Genomic DNA, 25,585 nt, shown 5'->3' with positions numbered 1-25,585 from the left:
AATTTTCTTTGAATATTGTTTCAAATATTTCTGAATAATGTACACTTTATCAAATAAAAATAAAAATTATTCTGGCACATTAATTAAAGTATATAACATAAAATAAAAAATTATTTTTCATAAACTTATAAACTAGAATATATTCTGAATAAAATAAAACAGCAATTCGCTTGACGTAAGAAGCATAAACAAAATTTATAATGGAAATAAAATAATTAATTAGCAGGTGATATAACAATATGAAGCTTGAGTACATCTCTATTAGGACCTACGAGATAAGATGATGTAGTGTTTGGTGATTTAGCACTTGGTTGAGGATTAAGCTCTTCGAAAGGCAGTAAATCATCTAAGTTAAGAACACGATCTGTTTTGCTGAATCGGTGAGTAATTTCAGTAACTCTAGCAATGTGTTCAACACCATCTTGAAGACCATATATTAAAACACCAATTTTTACTCTCATATCAGCATCAGCATTAACAGGAGGTTCTTTACAAGTTAATGAAAGTCTGACTGATCGTATTACATGTTCAGGCATTTCTACAGTGCCTTGCCAGACTATAAGGAAAAATTTTTTAAACCAAACTCCTTTTGGATAAATATCAATGACCCATTCACAGGCACGATCACCTGCATGTTCTGCAAGAAATGAATGACTAGAGAACACAAGAGTTCTAGTGTGGTATGCAGGCAGATTATGGAAATTTTCAACTGTGAGTAATGAACTACAAGTATCAACAGTGTAAAGTCTTGGTTCAAATAAAAGAGCTCCATCGTCTTCATTTCTAATAACTTCTTGAACTCTATCATGTTGTCCTGAATGAAATGACATTCCAATAGCCATTCTTTCTACAAAAAACTCCTTGTACTTTTTTGTAAGTGGAGATAATAAAAGTTCTGCAAGCTGGCGCGGTGACATCATAGGAAATCTGACGGGAGTCATGACGGCGATCACAAGTTGTTTTAATGTTGATTCATATTCTAATGGTGGCAGTTGGGCTTTCATACGGTTGGCTTGGTAATTTAACCATGATTCAAGACATTTATACAAAGTCATTTCATCTTTTATGACAAGACTACTTTGATGAAGTAATGATACAAGGACATCTAATTCAAAATTACCAAAGTCAGATGTTTTTGCTACTAATTCAATATTCCATTTGATAAAATTCTGGCATGTTTGAGTAATTTCATAATGACCACAGTTCGATGTGTACTCCAACCATGAAACTAATGTACCATGAATTGCTGCAATTGCAATGTGATTCTGCATGTACTCCAAACAAAGAGTGATTAAATCCTTTACATTATATTTATCAGCTAATGATAGTATTGGCAAAACAACTTCGTAGCTAATTCTAATTTGGCCTGTGTAAAAATATCGAAGAAATTCGCTGAATATTGGAACGCATTGTGGAGTTTCTTGAAGTGTTACACGACTTTCTTGAGATTCTGACCATTGGGGACTCATTAACATTACCTACAATTTGAAAAATAAACAAATGAATAAATTTATTATTCCTAAGATAATTATGAATATATTATACGATTCAACATAAGAGTAGCATAATCATTTTTTTACTTGAAATACATCACTAGAAGCGCATAAAATAAGACGATGAGCAGGATATTCAATTCCATCTACCACTAAACAAATGTCATTCATAAGCCGTTCAGCATATAATGTTGCTATTTTTAAAAGAATTGTATGCGAATTATCCACCTGAAAAAATAATTTATATTAAAAATTGAACTTGTATTTAGGTTTGATTGAAATGATTCAAAAATGTCATTGTAAGATATTGAAGTAATACCTCAATCGCATCAGGAGTTGTAGGAACATCACTGGTGGTTGGTTCATTCTGAAGAGTTGTCATTTTACTTTGATCCATACTAGTAAAACTCGTTACCCATCTTAAAGTACTACGCAACATTTGCACATGTTTTCTCGACGTTATTAAGCTTTTGGTGCCCTTTATGCATAAAATGCAATTAGGGCATCATGGATTTTTTATAACAAGTTCCATTATTTTCTTCATTTAAAAAATATCTCTAGGTATGTTGAATGTGTATATTTACACTTTTCACGTCTCCATCCTTGATCTTCTCACTTGAACATAAACTAAAGAAAAAACTAAGAGAGAATTCTAGTAAAAGACAAAATCACTGTCATTTTTACTTGTAACTATTTTATCGATTAATTTACCAGTTAATTAACCGACCATCGGATTTTTCCAAAGTAATGGCTACCGCGAACATTTGAATATGATATATTTATTGAAAATACACCAAAACAATTTTAATAAAATTCTCAATATTTTTGATTCAATATACATAATAATTTTGTTCATTTATTTTATTGTTATTAAATATTGGTCTTTTGATGAAGAGAAATATATTTTCATACTGGAAAAAAACCGAAAATAAAACAAAATTATCCGCGGATTCAAATTTTTTTATTAATTTAATTGATGCGCAGATAACTTTTACGCAGTTAAATAGAATTAATGACCGTAGTTATTCCCACGGGACATTTAGACGGATTATTGACGAGCTACAATCAAAACACTAGAAGAGTAAAATTTGAGGTTACACGGGAAATTATTTATTTAAAGTTATTTTAAGCTATTATTAATTAGAAATTATTATACAGGTAATTATTTTATACGGGAAATTAATTATTTCAAGTTTGTGAACCAGCTTAGAAACAATTTGTGCGCATGCGCCAAAAATTTCCCGGTATAACCTCCAACCGTAGTTGACAAAACATATAGACTTATTTAAAAGAAAACTAAATTACAGAATTTATTCAAATGCTCACTATTATCGAAGTAAAATAATATGTTTTTTGTCAATACATATATAAATTATTATTTACAATGCAATAATATCTATAGAGAGAATTCTAAATAACGAGGTATGCATGTTTGTGAGGTTAAATTATCTATGCATCTAAATAATCCAAAAGTGTGATTTAAATATTAATTAATTTCTTACAGGTAAAAAGCTCTGTTTTATGAATAACTATGGATTTCATATTTTTTATAATTGTTATTATAACTTTATTAATAAGTCGTATTCTTTATATAAAATATTTTGATAATCAAACTGTGGCCAGGAATGATAAAAATCGAGTAAAAACTTTAATAATCTTAGGCTCTGGTGGGCATACAACCGAAATGTTGAGAATTATTCAAAATTTAGATTTAAGGAGATATACGCCTCGTGTGTATATTCATGGAGCCACAGATAAAATGAGCTTTCTTAAACTGCAACAACTTGAGCAAAACAACAATGATTATGTTGTTCGTAGCATACTTCGCAGTCGAGAAGTAGGGCAATCATATTTAACCAGTGTGATAACTACTCTAATAGCTATTCTCAAAGCTTTAATAATTGTTTACCAAGAAAATCCAGATCTAATACTTTGTAATGGACCGGGAACTGGTCTACCTTTATGTTTAGGTGCATTTCTGTTAAGAATAATATTTTGTAGCAAAGCAAAAATCATTTTTATAGAGAGCTTTTGTAGAGTAAAAACCCTTTCATTGACTGGAAAGCTATTATATTTTTTTTCTGATCATTTAATTGTACAATGGGCTAACTTGTACAATAAAAATAAAAGAAATATGCATTTAGCTTCGTCATAATTTTTGTAAGATAAAATAAAACTGATATAATACAGAAATGTTTTGATTTTCTTATTTTTATTACAGATAAAAATGTCTCTAGCACCATTAATTACAAAAGGATTTCCTTGGGATGATATATTGAACATTTGTAACGACCAACTGCATCCAGAAATAAAAGCTCACATTGTACCTTTGTACAAACAATTGCATAAATATCTTGATAAAAATGAGTAATTACTATTTATATATAAATTGCTTAGTACTATCTATGAGCAATATTAAAGAAATATTTCTTATATATTTTTAGAAAACCATCAAAAAGCTGGATCGAATGTAGGCTCATAAGAATTGATGCTTGCCTGTATAGAATCTGGGAAGATTTAAATACCGGACATTGGAAAAATGTTCCGATCCAGCATCGATATTCGTATACAATTTGTAGTATCGTGAAGGTATTTTTTTCTTTTAGCATATCATATCAATTAAAATTATTAGTTTTTTACAATACACTTGTAGTCTATTGTGCTAGAAATTTATTCTGATTATGATGGGATAGAAAAAAATGAAAAAATCAAAGAAGTTGCCCAACAAGTTGATAAAGGTCTTCTTCTGGGAGCTCCTTTGGAAAACTTTCCAAATTTATTAACCGACATAGCATCTCGAATAAATGAATATCTTTCTCGTAAGTTTCTGGCATTATTATAGTTTCTATTTCTGTAATATCGATAGTAATACCACACTAAAAACTTCTAGATGATGTTTCTAAAGCTACTGAAACTTTGTTCGAAGACACTGGAGACCGTCTACCAAAAGAACTTCTCCAAAATTGTATCTGGGTAAAGCGTTATAAAACACCTTCTTTGGAAACATTTCATAGAGAAGTGTTTGCATTAACTCCTGCTATTCTAGAAGGTATATAACTTATTATCATCATTATTTACAAACTTATATTGTAATTTATTTACTTAGGATGCATGGATCATTGGAGAGCTTTAACATTATGGAAAGATCCAAATTATTTAATAAAAGTAGCTGGAACAAGAACAGTGCCGATAGAAATAGGATCATCGTACACAGAAGAAGACTGGTCGCAACAACTTCTTACTTTGAAAGACTTTATTCAATTACATGTAAAAGGAACTCCGGAAAAAGTTGGATATTTAGCTCAACATCAGTTGTTCGAACAAGTAATTTAAAACATATTTTTTCAGTTATTTATTTTATCTTTTTCTATTAAGAAAATTATTTAATCTTATATAAACAGATTCCAGATTTAAAAGAAGATTTTTCAATACCTGATTATTGTTGTTTTGGAGACAATGCTGATAATGCACCTGTTGATATCAACGCTTGGTTCGGTCCTAAAGGAACAATATCTCCATTACATTGTGATCCAAGGGATAATTTATTGTGTCAGGTAATGTACCAAAGAAGATAAGCTATAATTAAATTTAATTAGGTTTGGTCAAATCTGACGTTCGTTTCATGTAGATTAACTCGATCTAATTAGGTGTGATTAGATCTAATTCTATATTCAACAAGATCTGATCTAGATTAATGTAGGTTTGTCTAATTTAGGTATTTGGGTGCAAAAAAATTATTCTATATCATCCGAATGATCGAGAGTACTTGTATCCTTATGCCACTAGATTATTATGTAACACAGCTGGGGTTGATCCACTTAATCCAGATTATGAGAAATTCCCTAAGTTTAAAAATGCTAAAGGATTTATGTGTTATCTTGAACCAGGAGAAATGTTATATATTCCTCCTGGCTGGTGGCATCATGTTGTCAGTCTTTCACCAAGTTTTTCAATAAGTTTCTGGTGGAATTAATATTTTTAGAATAAATGATTACATGGACCAAAGAAGTATCTTTATTAAAAGTTTAAGAGGTATCGTCCTTAAATTTATCGTATAATTATATGTTGACTAAAATTGGCAATTTTAATTGTTATATAGAATATTTTCCATGTGACTTGAGATCGAAAATGAAAGAAATGTATACTTCAACGTGTGCTAAAAATACTTAAACGACTTATGTCTTCAGTATAGGACGTATATACAAGAACATATATACATGAAAGTCGTCAATTTCAATGTAAAATTTATAATTTTATAACAATGGCAGAGACTATATATCCACCAATTATAAAACTTGAGGTAAGAACATCTAGAACACATAGTAATCCATAATTGATTTTAAATGATTGTACACTTTTTTCACTGATTCTCTCATGAGCTTTTAACCTTGCTAATGATTTTAAATTTATCTTACAATCATTTTTTCATTCATAAAATCGTTGATTTTTTAGTGAAAATATTATTCTTAAGCCTAAAAATAATGGTATTTTTAATTATTTAAAATTCTAGTTTTTAATTATTGAATTAAATATTTTTTAACAAGTTATTCATACTTTCATTATACTGAAATTATACTTTATAAACTTGGTCAGATTTATTATTAGCATCTTACCCTAGCTAAGTGTCGGCGATTGAAGCTATTTTTAAGATTCACTGTTTATTGAGATTGATCACTGTATCGATTATTTTATTTTTACACAATAAACCGATTTGTTGACAAGTTCAATAGTTAATTCATTCATCCTCTTTGCGTTCTGGAACATTTTATTTATGTTATACATTTTTTAGAAGTACTAAAATAAAGTGTAATTTATGGAAACTAGATCAACAGGTAGACTGTTGAGCCTAAAGATGAATAATCATTCAAAAATTATTTCACGCTAAAAATTTATTCTAGTAGAGAAAACCTTGATCTTGAACTTAGCATGCTTTTTTAGAAAGTTAAAGAATAACTAGTTTAATTAACTAAATTTAATATTTTTTAAAAATTTCAATAACTAATTTATTTCCTAGGCTACGTCTGCTAATTATTTCACCATAAATATAATTATTATAATAAATTATTTTATTGCAATATTATATTATTCAGTTATCTAAAAAAATTCAAGTTGTAAGATTTTTCAATATATTCCAGTTAAATCGTTTAAATTTTTTAATTAGTTTACTACTTAAGACGAAGTTCAATTAATGAATAATTTAAAATATTGAATAAGTAATAAAATAATTAAAAAATTATTAATTTTAGGCGTGACTGAAATAAAGTTACATTTTTATTAAAAAATGATTGATGTTATTTTAATCTACTGATATTTTCTTCAGAAATGAATCGGAAATTAGGTATTTAAAAGAATTATAAGGTAGAGATAATTTCATTGATCACGCAGTGTTACCATTGAAATGGAACCCTAAAGATTTTTTAAAATTACAACCGAACCCACATGAATTTTTGGAAGGACAATTTTTTGTATGAGTCCGAGTGACAATATCACTGTAAAACTTAGAGGTTCTTTTATTGATCTGGAGAATAATGAATAAAGCTTTTGCGTCGATGGTCTGAGCATTCTACAACTGCGCACATGGGGTGAAGTTTTAATCAGCTAGTGAAGCTTATAGTGAATTTATTTTCAATGTCCTGATAAAGTTTTCTTTTTATAATAGTTCAAATCTATACCTATTGTGATAAGATGAAAAATCTATCGACTTGGAAGATGTAAATTTTGAAAAATCAAGGCTTATCAGATCATCATTAAAATATCATGGTATTTTCAACCTTGAGTTTGCGCACTAATCATTCAAGGTGTCGCGTAGGAATCAAAGACATCCCCTTCTTTACCAGTTATAATGAGTAAAAGAGTCACGGGGTGGCTCCTTGCTTATTAGATCCTTGTTAATTATTTTTTGGTGCATGCCTATTAGTTTTAATGATAGTTTGTTAAGTCATATTATTTGATAGAAAGTGAATAAAAGTTCAGATAAAAAATAGTCAAACCAGGATAGAGTAAATATCAGAAAAGCTGGAAATAATACTTTCTGAAACACGGAGTTGTCTCAACGTCAATCACGAGACACCGACTCCACGATGGTAACAGACAGTACAAGCCAGGTATGATTATTTTTAGAATTAAATCTCCAAGGATATCAACCTAGGAAATTTTTGTCTATTTTTTTTTAACTTAAACTTTGAAATATTTAATTATTAGCAAACCTTCGTTATCGAATATTCTGACAGTTCTCGACTCTCCAATGCAGACGTGAAGAGTGTGATTGCGGCAAAGTACAAATAAATTTTAAAAATTGATGATCTAGCTTTCAGACACTAGTGTTGGTAGATATATTAAAGTATTTTATGGTTACATAATATTTCCAAAAAACCGCTCATGAATTATTCAAACCAAGTAGAGTATTTGAAGAGGTTTTAACTTGCCGGGTCCTCTAAAAAAAGCTTCGTCAAAGATAGTTTTAGATCTCCCTAAACCGGTTTTTTGGAATTTAAATTATAAGTTAAATGTCGTTGAACACTACATCTAATCTGACCAAAAATTTTTTAATCAAATTAATTGCATTTAAATGTGAACTCTTAGATTTTAATTAATTTAATTTGATGTGATGATAATTAAGCATGATTTTAGGTCATTTATTATATATGTATTATCATTGTTTTGATCTTGATAAATTTTATTATTCAAATTTATTATATTTAATAATTGAAATAATACCGATTGATTGAGTTATTCAATATGAAAGAACAATTAATTGGGTATTTCTACTACAATTCATAAATACCAATACATAGTCTGATGTTATCGATTGTTTCAATTGTTGAATATTTTCATCAATTTTATTTCACTCTATGGAACTGTACAATACCTTTTTTGCATTCTTTTATTAACGATTGATTATTTTATTTTTTATTTCAGACTGACGATACGACAGTGTTTCTTCGAGCTGCTCGGTCTGGTAATCTGGAAAAAGTTATTAAATATCTAGATGCTGATCTTGATATCAATATAGCCAATTCTGTTAGTTGATGCTGTTTCTTTTATTTTAAAATGATTAGATAATTTTTTTAATAAATAATAAAATTTAAGTCTAATTATTGTTTATGTTTTTTTTTGTTTTTTTAGAATGGACTAAATGCTTTGCATTTAGCATCTAAAGATGGGCATGTTGAAATAGTGACGGAATTATTGAAAAGAGGAGCAAAAGTTGATGCTGCAACAAAAAAAGGAAATACTGCACTGCATATTGCATCATTAGGTAAATCTTTTTTATGCTCAGTGTAAAACGTATGCTTTTAATGGAGAGGTTTCTGTCAACAATCTCTTTAAAAGATGAAACTGACTCTTTTCTAGATATTGTCAGACTTTTTGTTCTTTTTTATTTGATAGAATGGGGTGTGTTAATGTTTCTGAACTTTCCATTTACTGTCAAGTACATAAAAATATTCTTTTATCATCGACCAGACTATGTACTTGTTCCATGTATTACTTTAAAACAGAAAAAGTAATTGGATCAACCTTGTTTTTAATTTATTGATTTCTCTGTCTTAAGATATTTACAAAAATTAATTAGTTTTATAATTAAATTTATTTTAATTTATTAGAGTGAATTTTTTGAAATTAATATTAATTTTTAAAATATTCTTCTTATAAATTATGTCTTCATTATTATTGACCATTTATTCATATCATAAAATATGTCATGATATTTTTTATCATTAACGAGTTAAGTATCGATTATTAATTATTTTTTATTCAAATATTCTTTGCTTCACATAGTTCATTTGTTAAGTTCTTTTTATAAATTATTTTAATGTTTTTATCGATAAATTGTATTTATAATAACTTCATCTTAATTCATCTTGAGTCTCAAAAAAAAAAATTGATCACTGGTTACAGTTAATAAGTTAGAGAAAGAATTTTGTAAAAAATTTTATGATTCTGACATTTAGGAGTAAAAGTTAAAACTAATGTTCAAATAAAATAATGGTTTTGAAAACTTGTTTTTAGTTCAAACTAAAATTGACTTCTCGGGCAGAATTAGGTGAAATTTTTTGTCCATTAATTAAAAAAAACCACAAGACACTTTCAAGTTTAGATATTTTCATTCTTCATCATGAATGATACTCCAATCTTGAGTGGATCAATAATTTCTTCAATTTTTCTTTCATGTTTGAGTTTATTGTAGAGGATTGTTTTCAGCAAAATATATTATTTTTTCAGCTGGTCAAATTGATGTTGTCAATATTTTAATTCAATACGGAGCAGCAGTGAATACTCAATCTCAAAATGGCTTTACTCCTTTATATATGGCTGCCCAAGAGAACCATGATCAAGTAGTTAAATTATTGCTATCGAATGGTGCCAATCAAAGTTTAGCAACAGAAGTAAATTTCCAAGCGTTTACTCATACTACTTATAAACTATCAAAAGTAGAAAAAACTGAGCCCCAAGGGTGTTTTAAACATCCTTGAGTTTCAACATTTTTTACTCTTGTCAAGTTTTTTGTGAACATTGATAGCTTAATAAATAGTAAGTTAAACTTTTTATGATAAATATTTTATTTTAGGACGGATTTACACCACTTGCTGTAGCTATGCAACAAGGTCACGATAAAGTAGTTAGTGTATTACTTGAAAATGACTTGAAAGGAAAAGTCAGGCTTCCAGCATTACACATTGCTGCGAAAAAAGATGATTGTAAAGCAGCTGATCTACTCCTACAAGTACCGAATTTATCTTAAAGAAATACTAATAAATATTTATTTAATTATTCTATATTCTATAAAATAATTTCAGAATGATCACAAGCCTGATGTAACTTCTAAAAGCGGCTTTACGCCGCTACACATTGCAGCACACTATGGGAATGAAGAAATAGGTCGATTATTAATAAAAAAAGGTGCAGACGTAAATTATGTAGCAAAGGTACTCTTACTAACAAGTATACTTAAATTTCATTTTTTATTCTCTAATTTGCTTTTTGAATCTCAATAGCACAACATCAGTCCATTACACGTGGCAGCAAAATGGGGGAAAAACAATATGGTCAAACTTCTTTTAGAAAATTCAGCAATGATTGATGCTAAAACGAGAGATGGATTAACACCACTTCATTGTGCTGCTCGATCAGGACATGAGGAAGTTGTTTCAACCTTGCTTGAACATTCAGCACCTATTAGTGCTAGAACAAAGGTATGTATCTTACTAGGATCTTATTTACTTAGTTGATTGGATTAATTAATTATTTGTTCATGATGATAGAATGGTCTAGCACCTCTTCACATGGCATCTCAAGGTGATCATGTAGATGCTGCGAGGGTATTATTATACCATCGAGCTCCCGTTGATGAAGTGACAATCGATTACCTAACATCACTTCATGTAGCAGCCCACTGTGGTCATGTACGAGTCGCTAAATTACTTCTCGATCGAAAAGCTGATCCCAATGCTCGTGCTCTCAATGGATTTACTCCTCTTCATATTGCATGCAAGAAAAATCGAATTAAAATTGTTGAACTTTTGTTAAAACATGGTGCATCAATCGAATCAACTACGGAGGTAAGCGAAAAGAGCTCATAAATGAATAAATGAATAAAATAATCTGATAAGAAGACCCTTTTATGGATCGTCTAAGTTAGTAAAAAAATTACAGATCAATAATAATTAGCATTTGCTTACTTACTACGTGATTTTAAACTGAAATAAAGAATTTTTATAAGGGGTTGACATAAATGAATAAAGTAAGTTAGAATTTATTCATAGTTATATTGATCTATTTGCAGTCTGGATTAACACCTCTACATGTAGCCAGTTTTATGGGATGCATGAATATCGTTATATTCTTACTTCAACATGAAGCAAATCCCGATGTGCCAACTGTTAGAGGTGAAACTCCTTTACATTTAGCAGCTCGAGCAAACCAAACCGATATTATCCGAATTTTATTACGAAATGGCGCCAAAGTAGATGCTCGTGCAAGGGTAAATCCATTCACCTAAATCATTCATATAAGATTTGTCTGTTATGCAAATAATTATATTATGGATTTTATTTTTCGATGTAGGAAGATCAAACTCCCTTACATATTGCTGCAAGACTAGGAAATGTAGATATTGTAATGTTGTTATTGCAACATGGTGCAGCAGTTGACATAACAACCAAAGATATGTATACAGCTCTTCACATAGCAGCTAAAGAAGGGCAAGAAGAGGTAATGTACAAGGAACTTTCCCAAATTGCAGATTATATTAATACACAAAATACAACACATTTATTTTGGCGTCGTTACAGAGAATATTTGATATAATTGATTATTATCAGTATCACATCATATCACTATTATAATTTCTTTTAATTTAATATATTTTAAAATTCATTTATACTTGTATTTTGTTTATGTATATATTTTCATTTTGTTGCTTTATTAATAAAACGAGGATCGTTATAAATACTGTTCATATTTATGTTATGTGTGTTTGAGTTTCGTTATCTGTTATGTTAATTTAAGTATTATTTAAATTAAGTTTAGTGTTAGAAGTATTATACATCATTTTAGTGGAACATAGTATGTACTGAATTGGTGTTGTTAAAAGGTAAGCACTTAATTACCTTCACTTCATTTACATCAACATATTTTTTCAAGTTCTTTCATTAATTACTTTTCTATAATTAATTTGTTTTTTGTTGGCTAAAAATAACCAAACACTTTTTGATGCTTATAAATATTATGATGTTAAATTATACAGAAAATTAATGTGTAAAAATGTTTAAGGTTGCTGCTATCCTTGTGGAAAATCATGCATCCGTTAAAGCTACGACGAAAAATGGATTTACTCCTTTGCATATTGCAGCGAAATATGGTAATATGAACGTAGCGAAAATACTCTTGCAAAAGGATAGTGATATTGATGCTCAAGGAAAGGTAAGCATGTTTTCGCTCTGTCTGACTTAATCTTGACTTTTATCACTTCTATCCTTACTTCTTCAAAAAGCAATTTTTTTTTTTATTAAATGGAAATTGGAATGAATGAAATACAAATAATTTGAGAATTTAATTAAAATTGTTACATTAGCACAAAATCAATTAGTTTAATCAATTATTGTATTTATTTAGAATGATGTTACTCCATTACATTTGGCATGTCATTACGATCATCCAAACGTTGCCAACATGATTTTGGAGAAAGGTGCATCACCTCATTTAGCATTTCAAAATGGACATACACCACTACACATTGCAGCTCGTAAAAATCAAATGGATATAGCATCAACATTGCTAGAGCATGGGGCTGATCCAAACGCACAATCGAAAGCTGGTTTTACACCATTACAATTAAGCGCTCAAAAGGGTCATTATGATATGACGAATTTATTAATTGAACATGGAGCTGATCCAAATCACAAAGCAAAGAATGGTTTAACTGCTCTACATTTGTGTGCTCAAGAAGATTCTATTCGTGTAGCATCAGTTTTGGTAAAAAATGGTGCAAATGTTGAAAGTGCTACTGAATCTGGATATAGACCGATACATGTTGCTTCTCATTTTGGAAATATATCGATGATTCGATTTCTTCTTAAGCATAATGCACAAATTGATGTACGAACTAAACAAAATTATACTCCTTTACATCAAGCTGCACAGCAAGGACATGCTCATGTTGTATCAGCCCTGCTAGAAGAAAATGCCTCTCATACAGCAAAGACAACTGTAAGTAATGTCAATTAGGAATATCTATTATAATTATTTCTTTTAAAAATAATTTTATTTATTCCATTTTTAGGATGATTTAACTCCTTTGAATATAGCTCAAAAATTAGGATATATCTCTGTCATGGAAGTACTCAAAGGACTTAGTTATGATAGTAAAACTCCAGACAATAAAACTTGGGAGGAAAAATACAAGGTTATTGCACCAGAAAGTTTACATGAGACTTGCTTTATGTCAGATTCAGATGATGAAGGAGGTATGTAAATTAATGAAGATAGATGTTTTAAAAATTTTTACCTTAATTAGACTTGAATTTTTTCATGGCATGAAATGAAGTTCGTTATCACATGATTGATTATTTGTTTTTTTCTTTAGTTTCAGATGGATTAACCAATGAACAGCCTTACAGATATTTAACTGTAGACTTGATGAAAAGCTTACGGGATGATTCATTACCAATTGATGTTACTCGAGATGATCCTGTGCATCGACAACTGTCGAAAGAAGAAAAACAGGAATTTACTCAGAGTAGTAATTATTGTCCTCCAGAGAATTTCGACTCGACTGATGGAATAAATTTAGGGTGAGTGATGTTAAATAAATATTTATAAATAGGAAAAGACTCTTTCCTAGATCTTTTAATAAATAAATTAGTATCTATCATTATGTAATGTATTTTTTTTTTTTTCTAGAAGACTAAACTACAGGTCGTAAGTATTTTAATTAACATGTAAATGTTTAATGGATGAAAAAGAAATATTTAAATGATTTTTTTTTCTTAATGTAGATTCTTCGTAAGCTTTTTGGTAGATGCCCGGGGAGGTACAATGAAAGGTTGTCGATACAGTGGAATAAGAATAATTGTCCCACCAAGAAGAGCAACTATGCCTATTCGGGTGACTTGCAGATTGGTGAAGTTAAGTAAGGTCCCCAATCCACCAGCATTGATGGAAGGTGAATCTTTGGCTACTCGAATAATTGAAATGGGACCTGTTGGAGCATCATTTCTAGGGTAATTATTATAATTCACATTTTATTCTATCCCTTTTTTTGCATTAATTCATATAAAATTCATTTACAGCCCTGTTTTAATTGACATACCTCATTTTGCATCTGTTCATGGCAAAGAAAGAGAAATAATAATACTGAGAAGTGAAAATGGAGAAACATGGAAGGAACATGATAACTCATATGAGAATGATGAGTCTCTCTTTAATACTGCTTATGATACGCAAATGAGTGCATCACACTGTGGAAGGATTGTTCGAATAATTACAACAGAATTTCCACAATATTTTGCTATTGTAACACGAATCAAACAGGAAGTTCATGTAATTGGTGCAGATGGTGGAATACTAATTTCTAGTGTGGCTAATCATGTTCAAGCAGTATTTCCGCCTGGTGCTTTAACCAAGAAAATTAAAGTTGGATTACAGGTTAATATCTTAATTAATATTCCGGTCGATATTGGATTATTATCAGTAGAATTACATTTAATTTTCCTTTTGATTTAGGCTCATGTCATTCCAACTGAACTCACTGCAAAGTTATTAGGAAATTGTGTCGCAGTTTCACCGGTAATTACCATAGAACCTAGGAGAAGAAAATTCCATAAACCTATAACTTTAACAATACCAGTTCCTCAAGCTGCCAGTAAAGGGATGATTAATCAATATGAAGGTGAAACTCCGACCCTTCGTTTACTCTGTAGTATTGCAGGTATGACAGAATTATTACATCGTTAATTTCAACTGCCAATAGCAAGTTGGCTGAATTTAAATTATTTGTAGGTGGTACAAGTGAAGCTCAATGGGAAGATGTCACCGGTTCAACTCCTCTAACGTTTTTAAACAATCGTGTGTCCTTTACGACCACAGTTTCCGCCAGATTTTGGCTTATGGACTGCAGAAATATTAGTGAAGTACCTAAAATGGCTACGGAACTTTATAAAGAGTCCCTTTTTGTACCGTTTATAACGAAGTAAGTAAAATAATCTAAAATTTATAACACTAATCTAATCAGATCAAATAAATTTTGAAAATATTTTTGGAATTATATTCAAGATGATATTTTTAAGAATAACTCATCAGCTCAACTATTTTAATTAATTTAAATTATTGAATTCCGGCGTGTATGAAATTATAAATTAAATTATTTTTACAGCTTTGTTATTTATACCAAACGATTTGACGTGGTAGAAGCAACTTTGCGTATTTTATGTATGACTGGTGGAAAGGATGGATTACATACACTGGAACAACAAGAAGAATTTCTGGAAATTGTGAAGAGTCGTGATGTTGAAGTAATTTCTAAATATTAATTTAATAGTATGATGAATTTAATTATGAATGATCCAAGTATGATGAAAGATATTTCTTACAGGCTTTAGATGGAAAGGAAATCTTCTTAGAATTTAGTGGTAATCTTGTACCTGTAACGAAATCCGGCCAACAGCTCAAGTTCACTTTTAAGGCATTCCGTCAAAATAGATTATCCTTCCACGTTAAAGTTAAAGATCCACTTTTGGATCCTGTTGCACGAATGATGTTTATGCGTGATCCTAGAGTAGCTAAAGGCGAACCAGCTCAACAGCCAATTTGTGTTTTAAATATCGTTCTTCCAGAAGTCGCCGTTCAAAAATCTCAATCAAGATCGAAATTAAAAGGTAACTAAGCATTCCACTCTGGCTTTAAAATGTTCAAGTATGTGCTTTTATTTTTTGAATGAGCTGGCTTGCATGATAATTTGGAATTTATTATTCTTTTTTTTATTGTAGAATTAGATTCTGAATTTATGAATAAAATGGACCTTTATAAAACAACATATATGCAAGATTATGGAGAAAAACGTGATATGCCTAAATTAACATCATCCAACGAACAAGAAAAAATTGATGATATTGTAGAAAAAAAGAACAAAGGTATGTACGGTTACTAATTGATTTTTTTTGTTTTTCAAACCTCTCATTTGCAAGAAGTCATTTTTATTTAATATTAGATTAATGAGAAAATATCATAGAATTAGTGCAAAGAAATAGAAGGACATAAAGTTCTTACTTTATTATTTCTATAGAAATATTATATAAATAAATACATTGGCCTAAATATTTTCTTGTGAAATAATAAACATACATTTTGCGAGTATTTATCATTGATCTGATTATAACATAAGGTTAGCCTAGTTAGGCTTCCTAAATTTAATTAATGTCAACTTATGTGACCAAGAGATTCTAAGATACTTAACATCAACATTTTAGTAATCACTGAGCCATCGTCAAAGCAAATATATTTTGTGTGATTGAATTATCGAAAAAGTATTCCTCTAACGCTCATAATATTTGACAAGAACGTGAGTGAATAAATAAACAACTAATTATGAATAATTGTTTTTAAAACTCAGGTTTTTTATTTTTTTATTTCAGGTATTTTCTTTTTTAAATTTTTATTTAATTCTTCTTCAAACTCATAAGAAAATATTTTTTTATAAATTTCTATAAACTGTCAATCAAAGTTGAATCATGAGTGACGAAAATCAAGAGCCTGTACTGGATCAAGTACATCAAGTACATCAAATAAACTGTAATGTAGGATCATTAAATGATGCAAATGCTACTAAAAAAGAAGCTTTATTAGTGAGATCAGATAGTGGTACATCATGTGGTACAAAACCAAAAAGGAAATCAAAAGCTGCTCGTCGTCGTTTGCATGCTATGATGAGTAATGTATCACTGCATTTTTCTGATACTGATTCTGAAGGAGAATTGGCAATAATTAATACTCAGAAGAATTCTTTAAGCCCATCAAAAAGTCCTAGAAAAAATCCAGTAGCACCAATCATATCAGTAACTCTGGAAAATTCAGAATCCGAACCTGTTGAAATGAACTGGGATGGTCTAAATAATTTTCCAAGAAGTCCCAGACGAAATAGCTTTGTAGATAATTTAACAGACGTAGATGAAATTCTAGTTGGAAGTGATGTAGAAACTCCTACAGTAGAAAATAAAGGACTGGCTGTTTTTGAAAATGATATCCAAGGAGAAACAGATATGGAAGATGTATCTAATGATGAAGAAGATCATGATGAACCAATTTATGTACGACCAAGAATGGATATTCTTCGTGAACTCAGTGGTGGAACCATAACAACTAAAGAAGGTGATGGGCCTTTTTCTGTTGAAGTTAGAAATCAAATGTCTTTTGATGAAGATGATGCCCGAGACTTCCCTCATGGATGTCTTACTGATGAACTGGTTATTTACGGAGGCACAGATTCTGAAGAGATGAACGCTTCTGATGAGGACGAAGGACTTGATGAAGCTTGTGGACAAAGAAGTTTGATGGAAGAATTTGATTTTCTTGCTGCATCACAAGTAGAAATGACAAATGTTCAGAAGTCGAATGATTTATTAAGCGTTAGAGAACCAACTGACGATGGTTCCTATGATGGTCATACAGATATTGAGGATGTAGATTAAATTGAACACAATTCAAATGATAAATGATATTTTTTCTTTTGCACTAATCCTTCTAGAAGTTTAATTTTTATTTAAAAAATAGATTCACTCATATATAATCAAAATTTCATCATGAATGTTGAGCTTTTAGAAAAAATAATAGTAAATTAATAAAAGCTTATTATCAAAATATCAATCTTGTTACAAAAATTAATTGTAAGACGCTGAATTACAATGTTTAATTTTGTTTTTTATTGCATGAAGACCAGTATTTGATTTAATTTTTACTGTTCAATTCTATTAAGAATTAATTATTGATTAAAAATTACTCATCATTATAAATGATATCATTTATTTTACTAAATTTATATCATTAAAAATATATATTTAAATGTGAAAACAATAATATATAAATCTTAGTTTTGTTAATGATTTTATTTTTTGATAAATTCTTGTGATTTATGAAACTTATTAAAGTATATTTATAAACTTATTTATTTTTCAATTCAAAGCAGATAGTTTTTTTTAAAAAAATAATGATATCTATTGAGAAACTGAATCAATAAAATCTATAGAAAAAATGTTCCAAACGTGTTAGAAAATAAATAACTGAGAAAATTCTATTTGATGTTAATTGAAAGAAGATTTATGGGGCGAAGTGAAGTGAGAGTAATCTTTAATCATTAGAAAAACATGTTATATGGATTCTTAAATGATAATCAATTATTATCCATAATATTAACTTCACTTGGCTGTTTTTCAAATCAAATAAAAGATAACTTTCACTGTTAATTATTTGAGATATATAAATGTTTGTTCGTCTGTATCAATAATAAAATACTGTTAATGATGTTAACATAAATTTTATGGAGTATTGTTAACTCTTAGCAGTTGTATGATTAATTTGTTAAACATACTTATATTTTAAAATTTGATTAATCAATGTTCAACATTGTATTCAAATGTATGTGTAAAATTAAATATTAAATTACGGTCTAAATAAAAAAGATAATTACAGATATGCATTTTTGGCTGTTTTAGATGCCGCAATTGTTGAATCCTTAGCAAAAAATGTGGCTTGCTCTCTAGAATCTGTAGATGCTAGTAATATTGATAATGCAAATGATCATAAAGACATGTCACCAACCCTTGAACACCAAACATATTCTGAGAAATTAAGATTTTGGGAAGAAGTTTCCAAAAAAAGAGATAGTTATCAACGATCAGAATCTGAAATTTCTAGAGCTTCTCAATTAACTATTAATGAGACTGACAGTGAATTTGCGCAAAATGTTGTTTCAGAAGACAATGATGTTATACTCAATGATTCCGAAACCATGGAAGAGTTAGATGTTCCTGATATTTCTGAGTGTACAGTTGCAGAGAAAGCACACTATTTTGAAGAACAAATTCAAAAGGAAATAGAGACAGCAGTTAAAGTACCATTCACCAAAACCCCAGGTGGGCAAGACTCCAAAAAAGGTAAACAAAATAATATTGTTGATCAAACTTCTATCTTAGAGACTGAAGGAGCTGATTTGAAATCTATCAAGCATGATAAAAATGTTGAAAGTCAAAAATTAGAGAAGAAATCAATGGTAAGTCAGATTCCGAAGAAGATAAGTTCTCCTGAAGAAAATAAAAAGGAAAATGAAAAAATAAAAAGTGAACAAATGGAAGACAAGACTATTCGTAAAAAATCCATGGATCTTGGTGAACCAGAAGTTAAGATTATTGAACAAAAATCTGAAGTGCGAGTTGAAACGAAAATCCCAGCTTCTAAAATTCCTACGAAGGTAAAAACAGATTCGACAAGTTCTAAAATGGATAATAAAGAGATTACAAATAAATCTGATACTGTGAATCTTATTAAAAAAGAAGTAGAAAGTAAAATATCAGGAATTCCAATTCCTTCATCTAAAAATAATAAACTTGAATTGGATATGTCACCCAAAGATATTGACGATAATAAGAAAAAATCTAAAATCCCAGTGCAAGTTGTTAGTTCAACAACAAAAATTGTCGACAATAATCAAGGGAAAGAGGCTGTAATTACTGTGACAGAAACGAAAATCACTGAAACAATATCTCAACATTATGAGAAACAAACCACTGAGACTAAATCACAATCTCAGACTGTCATTAAAACAGTAACACATCCTAAAGATTCATTTGAGTCCATTGAAGAAATTAAAATAACGAGTGAACCTGAATCTACAATAACTTCTAAAGTTAATCTTGAAGAGACGAAAAAGGTTGCAGAAAAGGAAATTATTTCATCGCAAATATCTAAAGATGATACTAAAATATTAAAACACGAAGAAAGAGACCATGAATCAAGTGAGAAATTATCAGAATCCAAAGTGACAACGGAAAAGAAAGATGAAACTCTTGAAGATAAAATAACTCGTTCTGAAAAGTCAGACAAAAATGGAGTCAAAGAAATTTTAATTGAGGTTGCAGATGGAAAACAAACTATTAGTGCAGCTGCTTCTCAAGGTATGAAAATATTAAAAGATGAAATTAGGTCAGAAAGGTCTGAAGATAGTGAGAAAATTGTCGTACAAGAGACAGAAGCGAAGATGCTAAAAGAGCGTGAGGTAGATACAGCTATAACTATGGAAAAAAGTGAGTCACAAGCAGATGAAAAATCAGATATTGATACATTTAATTTAGACAAGAGCTTTGAAGATGAATTGAAGGCTGCTGTGGTTCGTGAAGAATCTAGGGAAGAGTATTCAAATAGGTCTGATATTAATGTATATTTACCTAAGGAATCTACAGAAAACATATCACGTGAAGAAAGCTTTGCTGAAGAAATTCCTGAAGAACTTGGTAATCATAACGTAAACATTGCTGATAAGAATGAAGTTCGTAATATTGCTGAGAGCTTGATACAGTCAATTGAAAATGAAATAATTAAGAGATCTGAAAGTTCTCAGGGAATAAAACTTGATTTCGATTATGAGAAAAATGATACTGAAAAAGAAATGGAATCTAATGATTTTGATGAAAGATTAGCTGACAATTTAAATCAAAAATTAACGTCTCTAATGAAAGACCAAGGAATGGAAGATTTTGAACAAGGGATTATCGGACACGATAAAAATTCTACTCACCAGAGCTCTAGTATAAGTGAAGATATAACGAAAGAAGAGGAAGAAGATTTGTCATTTGATAAAAAAGAAACTGAAGAAAGTGTTTTGCTTTCATCATCTCAAGTTAAAGTACTGGATAAAGATGTGACAATCAGTCTCAGTAGTATGTCTGATCAAATAGAGCTTGAAGAATCTCTTGAATCTGAAAAATATCAACTTGAACGTCATTTAAGTGGATTACCTGATGAAATTAAAGTTGCAGAAGAGTACATTGAACATCCACAAGAATTGGTAATGCCTATAAAATATGAAACATCTGAAGATTCTGGTGCTCGAGTGTTACAAATTCTAGAGCCTGGTGTAAATATTTTCGAAACTGCGCAGAGTTTCATGCCTGAAGCTGAAGATCAAGAGTATGTACCAGACGATGAAGAACACTCGTTAGATGAGAAATATATGAAGGATTTAGAGTTTAATAAACTCCATGAGAGTGAGGCGATGGAGCACTTGGATAAGCTGGATAAAATTTGTAATATAGAAAAACCGGTAAGATCTCGGTTACAATCATCAGTATCAGAACCTTCAGTTGTCCGCGAGAAGAAAGAGATAGATCATGAATTCTTTGAATCTAAAAGAGCTGAAAAATTGAAAGTCAAAGAACTAGAAATTCCTCAGATAACATGGTCGATTGGGGATGAGAAAATTGGAATCGTTGAAACTTTAGAACCTTCAGAAGCGTTTGATAAAGAACTTGATGAGCTGCAGTCAAGTTTAAATAAACAAAAAGACTTAATTTCTCCTCATGAAGAGATTAAACAAGAAGATTCTGCGAAAGATTTAGAAAAAGAGATAGTTTTTTCTGCTGATACAGCTATTGAAGATGTTGAAGGAGACATTGAAGTTAGATTATCACCTGATTTAAGTGATACAATGATTGAGCCAGAAGACAATAAAATTGAGGCTCAATTAGTTGAGAATAAACTTGATATAAGTTGCCAAGAATTAGTTGCCACACTTCAAAGAGAGTATGAGACAAAGACACCAACTGATGAGCCCATTCCTTTAACTCCAAGAAGAATGTCTGACAGTATAGAAACATTAGATTTTCCTAAAGTCAATGAACAGACTATTTCTGAACCTGTGCGTGAATCTACTCTCGAGTCTACTCCTAGTCAATTGGATTCCTCTAAAATTGAGGATCAATCTATTCCTGAACCTCCACCTAGTGCAGTTGATGAAAAAGTTGAAAGTGAGACAATTAAAAAAGAAGAAAAAGTTCAAGTAGACAAGAAAGAAACAAGTCCTTTACAAAAATCGCCCAAAAAAGACAAACAAAATGAAAGTTTTACAGAAAGTACATTTAAAAGTTATAAAGAATCTTTTTCACATATAACTCAGTCGTTCGATGATTCTAAAAGACATCCAGAAAAGTTAGTTGATATTAAAGAACACTTATCATACGGGGCTTCCATTGATTCTGCTAGCATGAAGTTGAAAAAAGAAGATTTATCGAATGTAGACTTGAGTTCGAAGTATGCAATAACGGTTCTGGATCAAGTAGTAAAAAGAGAAATTGCAGAAGTGAAGGAATCATTGGAAGCAGCTAAACAGGATCTTATTGAAGAATTGAATGAACAGAATCAGCCAGTTCAAATTAAAGATTCACCATCTGAGTTCCAGTTCAAACTCCAGCCAGAATCTATACCTAACGATCTTCCTTTTTTATATAAAGCTCCATCGGTAGAGCAAATGACCGAACAAGAAGAACAGTATTCTCAACTTCCTACAGATACACAGAAAAGAGATGATGAGCAAGAAGAAGATAGTTTTACTGATTCGAATGTACTCTCGAGCGATATAAAAGTTGATATTCAAGATGTAGAAGTTAGTCTAGATACTTCTTCAGCACCGGTTCCAGCTAGTCGGTCTAGTTCAGACATTGAAAATAAAGAAGATGGTTCAAGTTCTTTATCGATTCCACCTCAGCCAGTTCCAAGAAGGCGTCAAAAACCAACAAGAATCTCGAAGGCAATTTATTCTGAACGAGAAGGAGAATCTAGTTCTGGAGAAAGTAGTAATTATCAATCTTGTGATTATGAAAGTGGAAGTCGACCAAGCTCTTCAGATGTAGAAGCACTTCATTCTGCTGCAGGTATTCTTTCAGGAACCGCTTCAGAATATGAAACTGCTTTGATGTCTATAGAACACACGACATCTAAACCAACATCTCAAGATTATCAAAGTGCAGTATCGACATTAAGCTCACATGAATCGATGAAATCATTAAATTCATTGAGCTCAGGTCATTTAGGAAGTATTGATAGTACAAGTGAGTTAACAGAGACTCTAGTGGCGTCTGAATCAGATAAAGAAGATGAAATTAATGAGAATCTAGATATGGCACTAGAAGGAGTAGACCAAAGAGAAAAATCGATTTCTCCTGAAAGTGATGTAGAGCAAGATGAATTAATGGTGGATGATAATATTGCTGGTACAATACCAACTAAAATGAAACGATCATCTGAAATGCTATTCCAACATATATCAGATGATACAGAATCTTTCGTAGTGCCTGAAGGATTTGATGGTTTTACTGAGGAAGATAGTAAACAGCAATCAGGAAAAACAATTTCTAGTCTTGTAGTTAATAGAGATGATGATGATAAAACATCTATTACAGATGTTATATCTGATCAAATAGCTGTTGAAGAAAGTTCATCTTCACCGGAAGTTAAATTAAATTCCATTGAAGCACAATTAACAGGTGATGATGTGTCAGAATTAAAAATGACTACTTTGAGTGCAGAAGATGCTGAAGCTTTGTTATTATCTAAGAGATCTGTTCTTCAACAAGCCAGCATGTCAACTTCTTCAACTTCAGGAATGTCTGTTGAAACTGTTATTGAACGAGAAAGACCAGATAGACATTCTCCAGATAGCGATTCATTTGAGTTAGTGGATAAACCAGATATTATCGATGATTTCGTTGTGATTGAAGAGGTAGGAAGAGAAGCTAAAGAGTTTGATGCAGAAGGAAAAAGTATATCAATTAAAGTGACACATCATACAACTATCAAGAAATTTGATCGTGACATAGAGAATTTAATTACCGATAAAAAGCAAGAAGGTGAACCTTCAAGTAAACCTATTAGTACCACCGAAGTTTTTGATTTCGAATCAGAAGAAAGTCCTCCTCAAGCTTCTAATGAGGATCAGTATTCACAGCAGTCTTATTCCGATGATGAAACAGAAGCAAAAAAATGGATGGAGATGCAATTCCAAGCAGATGCAAGAGCTTATGAGTTAGAATGTGAGCGTGGACCTCTTGAAGATATAAAAGAAGAAGAAATAACTGATTTTGAAGCTGGTTCCAGTAGATTTGGAAGCCTCGGTAGTCATAAAGGTTCAATAGGAAGCAGTGGAAGCATGAAAGGTAGCTACGGAAGTACAGAATTTGATGTTTTGGCAGGAAAAAAAATGTTCGCAAAGTCCATCGAGCATGATAACATTTCTATGAATTCTTTACAAGAATTTGAAAACTTGGAAAGTGCTGTAATCGGTGCTGATGGCACAAGAAGATTTCAATGTGGTTCACAAGATTCTGTCAATAACGGAAGCTTACCTCGACGTTATATCTCAGGTCGCTCCGGTCATGGTGATGATATTTCTGTGTCATCATTAAAAGATTTTGAAGGTTTAGAAAAGGCTTGTAGAGAGGCGCACATGATCGAACTCCGAGCTAAAGAAGAAGAAGATTTATTAGAGCATGAGAGTCCAGAGAATAGATATAGGCTTGAAAATTTAACTAAACCAAAACCAGTTGAACCAAGTACGTCATTTAATCCTAGTACTTCAGGCTCTGATGATTACGAGAAAAGAATAATGGAGATTGATGAGATTATTAGAATTGCACAAGCAAATGTTGAAAAGTTTGATCGACAAGATGATACAACTGAGGATATTTCTCAAATAGAAATAACTGATGCTGAAAAAGTTGAAACTGCTGCCACTAATTTGATGTCAACTGCAAGTGAGATAGCTCAAATAACTCGTGAAACAAATATCATGGAAACTAGCACAGATTCTTTAGAGCTTGAAAACAATACTGAAAAACAAAATAACTTGATGTACAAAAGCTCTGACTCACTTGAACTGAAAACAACAATAGACCTCCCATCATTGAGTTATTCAGATTCGTTAAATAATGTTCGAGAATCACAAGTTGCAGATAAGTTTAATAGTGCTAGGCGTATTTCATCGGATTCATTAGAAGCACCAGTTCTTGATCATCCGGAAACTGTTCAATCGGAAACCACTGAGTCTAGTAGTAATGGTAGTCAATCTAATGATAAAATCACGAAGAATGGCAAAGCTGCTTCGATAGCTACCACTAAATCTTAAATATAAGTTGAGGTAAGCTTTTATTCAATGTTTCATTTCAAGGAATGATTTTAATTTAATTCAAACAATTTTTATTCTCTTTCAGGTGAAATAAAAATTAACCACACTATGATTTATTGAAATTGCTATAATACAGCTTGAAAAGCTTTAATTTTATAGACATGAATGCAACATGAAATTTGATATTTGCTGGGCTTGTAGAAGATAAAATTGTATTGTGAACATTATATATTCATTTATCATATCGTCTAATACACGCAATTGAATGAAAACAAAATTATTTCAATAATTTTATGATGTTACAAACATTTTAATGTTTGTTACTTAATTATTGAGATATTAAAATTTTTTTTATATAATTGAATCGAACATAAGTATTAAAGTCTGACTGTGAGTATTAGAAGCAAATGTGTACTTGAAACTTTTTTTT

At 30.5% G+C, this 25,585-nt stretch overlaps 4 protein-coding genes across 12 annotated transcripts; 3 read left to right on the top strand and 1 right to left on the bottom strand.

Moving 5' to 3' along the window:
* Positions 1–71: 71 nt before the first annotated feature.
* Tango10 (transport and golgi organization 10) lies at positions 72–2,133 on the bottom strand. Its single transcript, XM_035094995.1, has 3 exons — positions 1,813–2,133; positions 1,581–1,721; positions 72–1,478 (listed from the first exon to the last, which is right to left on the bottom strand). The coding sequence occupies exons 1-3, from the start codon at positions 1,930–1,932 to the stop codon at positions 216–218; spliced, it is 1,524 nt and encodes a 507-aa protein (XP_034950886.1). The 5' UTR covers positions 1,933–2,133; the 3' UTR covers positions 72–215.
* Positions 2,134–2,517: 384 nt separating this feature from the next.
* Positions 2,518–5,979, top strand: JMJD5 (Jumonji domain containing 5). Of its 6 annotated transcripts, XM_035095233.1 has the most exons (10): positions 2,539–2,586; positions 2,652–2,915; positions 3,715–3,860; positions 3,938–4,082; positions 4,147–4,312; positions 4,384–4,542; positions 4,600–4,817; positions 4,895–5,047; positions 5,209–5,525; positions 5,593–5,974. In XM_035095233.1, the coding sequence occupies exons 3-9, from the start codon at positions 3,721–3,723 to the stop codon at positions 5,464–5,466; spliced, it is 1,239 nt and encodes a 412-aa protein (XP_034951124.1). In that variant the 5' UTR covers positions 2,539–2,586; positions 2,652–2,915; positions 3,715–3,720; the 3' UTR covers positions 5,467–5,525; positions 5,593–5,974. The 6 variants fall into 6 exon arrangements, with proteins under 6 accessions (XP_034951126.1, XP_034951123.1, XP_034951121.1 ...); XM_035095235.1 differs by lacking the exon at positions 2,652–2,915 and having other exon boundaries at positions 2,518–2,586; positions 5,593–5,979; XM_035095232.1 differs by lacking the exon at positions 2,652–2,915 and having other exon boundaries at positions 2,527–2,651.
* Positions 5,980–7,276: 1,297 nt separating this feature from the next.
* LOC118074190 (ankyrin-3-like) lies at positions 7,277–25,550 on the top strand. Of its 4 annotated transcripts, XM_035095214.1 has the most exons (24): positions 7,277–7,597; positions 8,412–8,513; positions 8,619–8,751; positions 9,717–9,880; positions 10,063–10,218; positions 10,292–10,420; positions 10,490–10,687; positions 10,757–11,053; positions 11,278–11,475; positions 11,559–11,705; positions 12,267–12,416; positions 12,609–13,202; positions 13,276–13,459; positions 13,579–13,786; positions 13,896–13,913; positions 13,991–14,215; positions 14,285–14,639; positions 14,718–14,922; positions 14,994–15,183; positions 15,367–15,505; positions 15,586–15,868; positions 15,980–16,123; positions 18,698–25,167; positions 25,241–25,550. In XM_035095214.1, exons 1-23 carry the CDS (start codon positions 7,574–7,576, stop codon positions 25,153–25,155), a joined length of 10,701 nt encoding a protein of 3,566 aa, XP_034951105.1. In that variant the 5' UTR covers positions 7,277–7,573; the 3' UTR covers positions 25,156–25,167; positions 25,241–25,550. The 4 variants fall into 4 exon arrangements, with proteins under 4 accessions (XP_034951105.1, XP_034951102.1, XP_034951104.1 ...); XM_035095211.1 differs by lacking the exons at positions 7,277–7,597; positions 8,412–8,513; positions 8,619–8,751; ... (5 more) ...; positions 11,278–11,475; positions 11,559–11,705 and having other exon boundaries at positions 12,271–12,416; positions 13,899–13,913; XM_035095213.1 differs by lacking the exons at positions 7,277–7,597; positions 8,412–8,513; positions 8,619–8,751; ... (5 more) ...; positions 11,278–11,475; positions 11,559–11,705 and having other exon boundaries at positions 12,271–12,416; positions 18,962–25,167.
* Positions 16,273–17,780, top strand: LOC118074199 (uncharacterized). Its single transcript, XM_035095236.1, has 2 exons — positions 16,273–16,551; positions 16,625–17,780. The coding sequence occupies exon 2, from the start codon at positions 16,721–16,723 to the stop codon at positions 17,675–17,677; it is 957 nt and encodes a 318-aa protein (XP_034951127.1). The 5' UTR covers positions 16,273–16,551; positions 16,625–16,720; the 3' UTR covers positions 17,678–17,780.
* Positions 25,551–25,585: the final 35 nt, after the last annotated feature.

Source organism: Chelonus insularis, unplaced genomic scaffold (genome assembly GCF_013357705.1).
Source record: "Chelonus insularis isolate UGA/USDA-ARS -01 unplaced genomic scaffold, ASM1335770v1 contig_131_pilon, whole genome shotgun sequence".
Taxonomy (NCBI): Eukaryota; Metazoa; Arthropoda; class Insecta; order Hymenoptera; family Braconidae; genus Chelonus; species Chelonus insularis.
The sequence above is the reverse complement of the archived record's forward strand: the minus strand, read 5'-3'. Positions and strand labels throughout refer to the sequence as shown.

Bases quoted from the DNA above. Each gene is read 5' to 3' on its own strand.
- Tango10 (XM_035094995.1), bottom strand. From the start codon at position 1,932: ATGTTGCGTAGTACTTTAAGATGGGTAACGAGTTTTACTAGTATGGAT. The intron at 1,722-1,812 runs GTATTACTTCAA...TTATTTTTTCAG, and splicing joins CAACTCCTGATGCGATTGAG to GTGGATAATTCGCATACAAT. The intron at 1,479-1,580 runs GTAAAAAAATGA...TTCAAATTGTAG, and splicing joins CTTCTAGTGATGTATTTCAA to GTAATGTTAATGAGTCCCCA.
- JMJD5 (XM_035095235.1), top strand. From the start codon at position 3,721: ATGTCTCTAGCACCATTAATTACAAAAGGATTTCCTTGGGATGATATA. The intron at 4,083-4,146 runs GTATTTTTTTCT...ATACACTTGTAG, and splicing joins CAATTTGTAGTATCGTGAAG to TCTATTGTGCTAGAAATTTA. The intron at 5,048-5,208 runs GTAATGTACCAA...TGTCTAATTTAG, and splicing joins GGGATAATTTATTGTGTCAG to GTATTTGGGTGCAAAAAAAT.
- LOC118074190 (XM_035095214.1), top strand. From the start codon at position 7,574: ATGGTAACAGACAGTACAAGCCAG. The intron at 7,598-8,411 runs GTATGATTATTT...TTTTTATTTCAG, and splicing joins TAACAGACAGTACAAGCCAG to ACTGACGATACGACAGTGTT. The intron at 11,476-11,558 runs GTAAATCCATTC...TTTTCGATGTAG, and splicing joins AAGTAGATGCTCGTGCAAGG to GAAGATCAAACTCCCTTACA.
- LOC118074199 (XM_035095236.1), top strand. From the start codon at position 16,721: ATGAGTGACGAAAATCAAGAGCCTGTACTGGATCAAGTACATCAAGTA.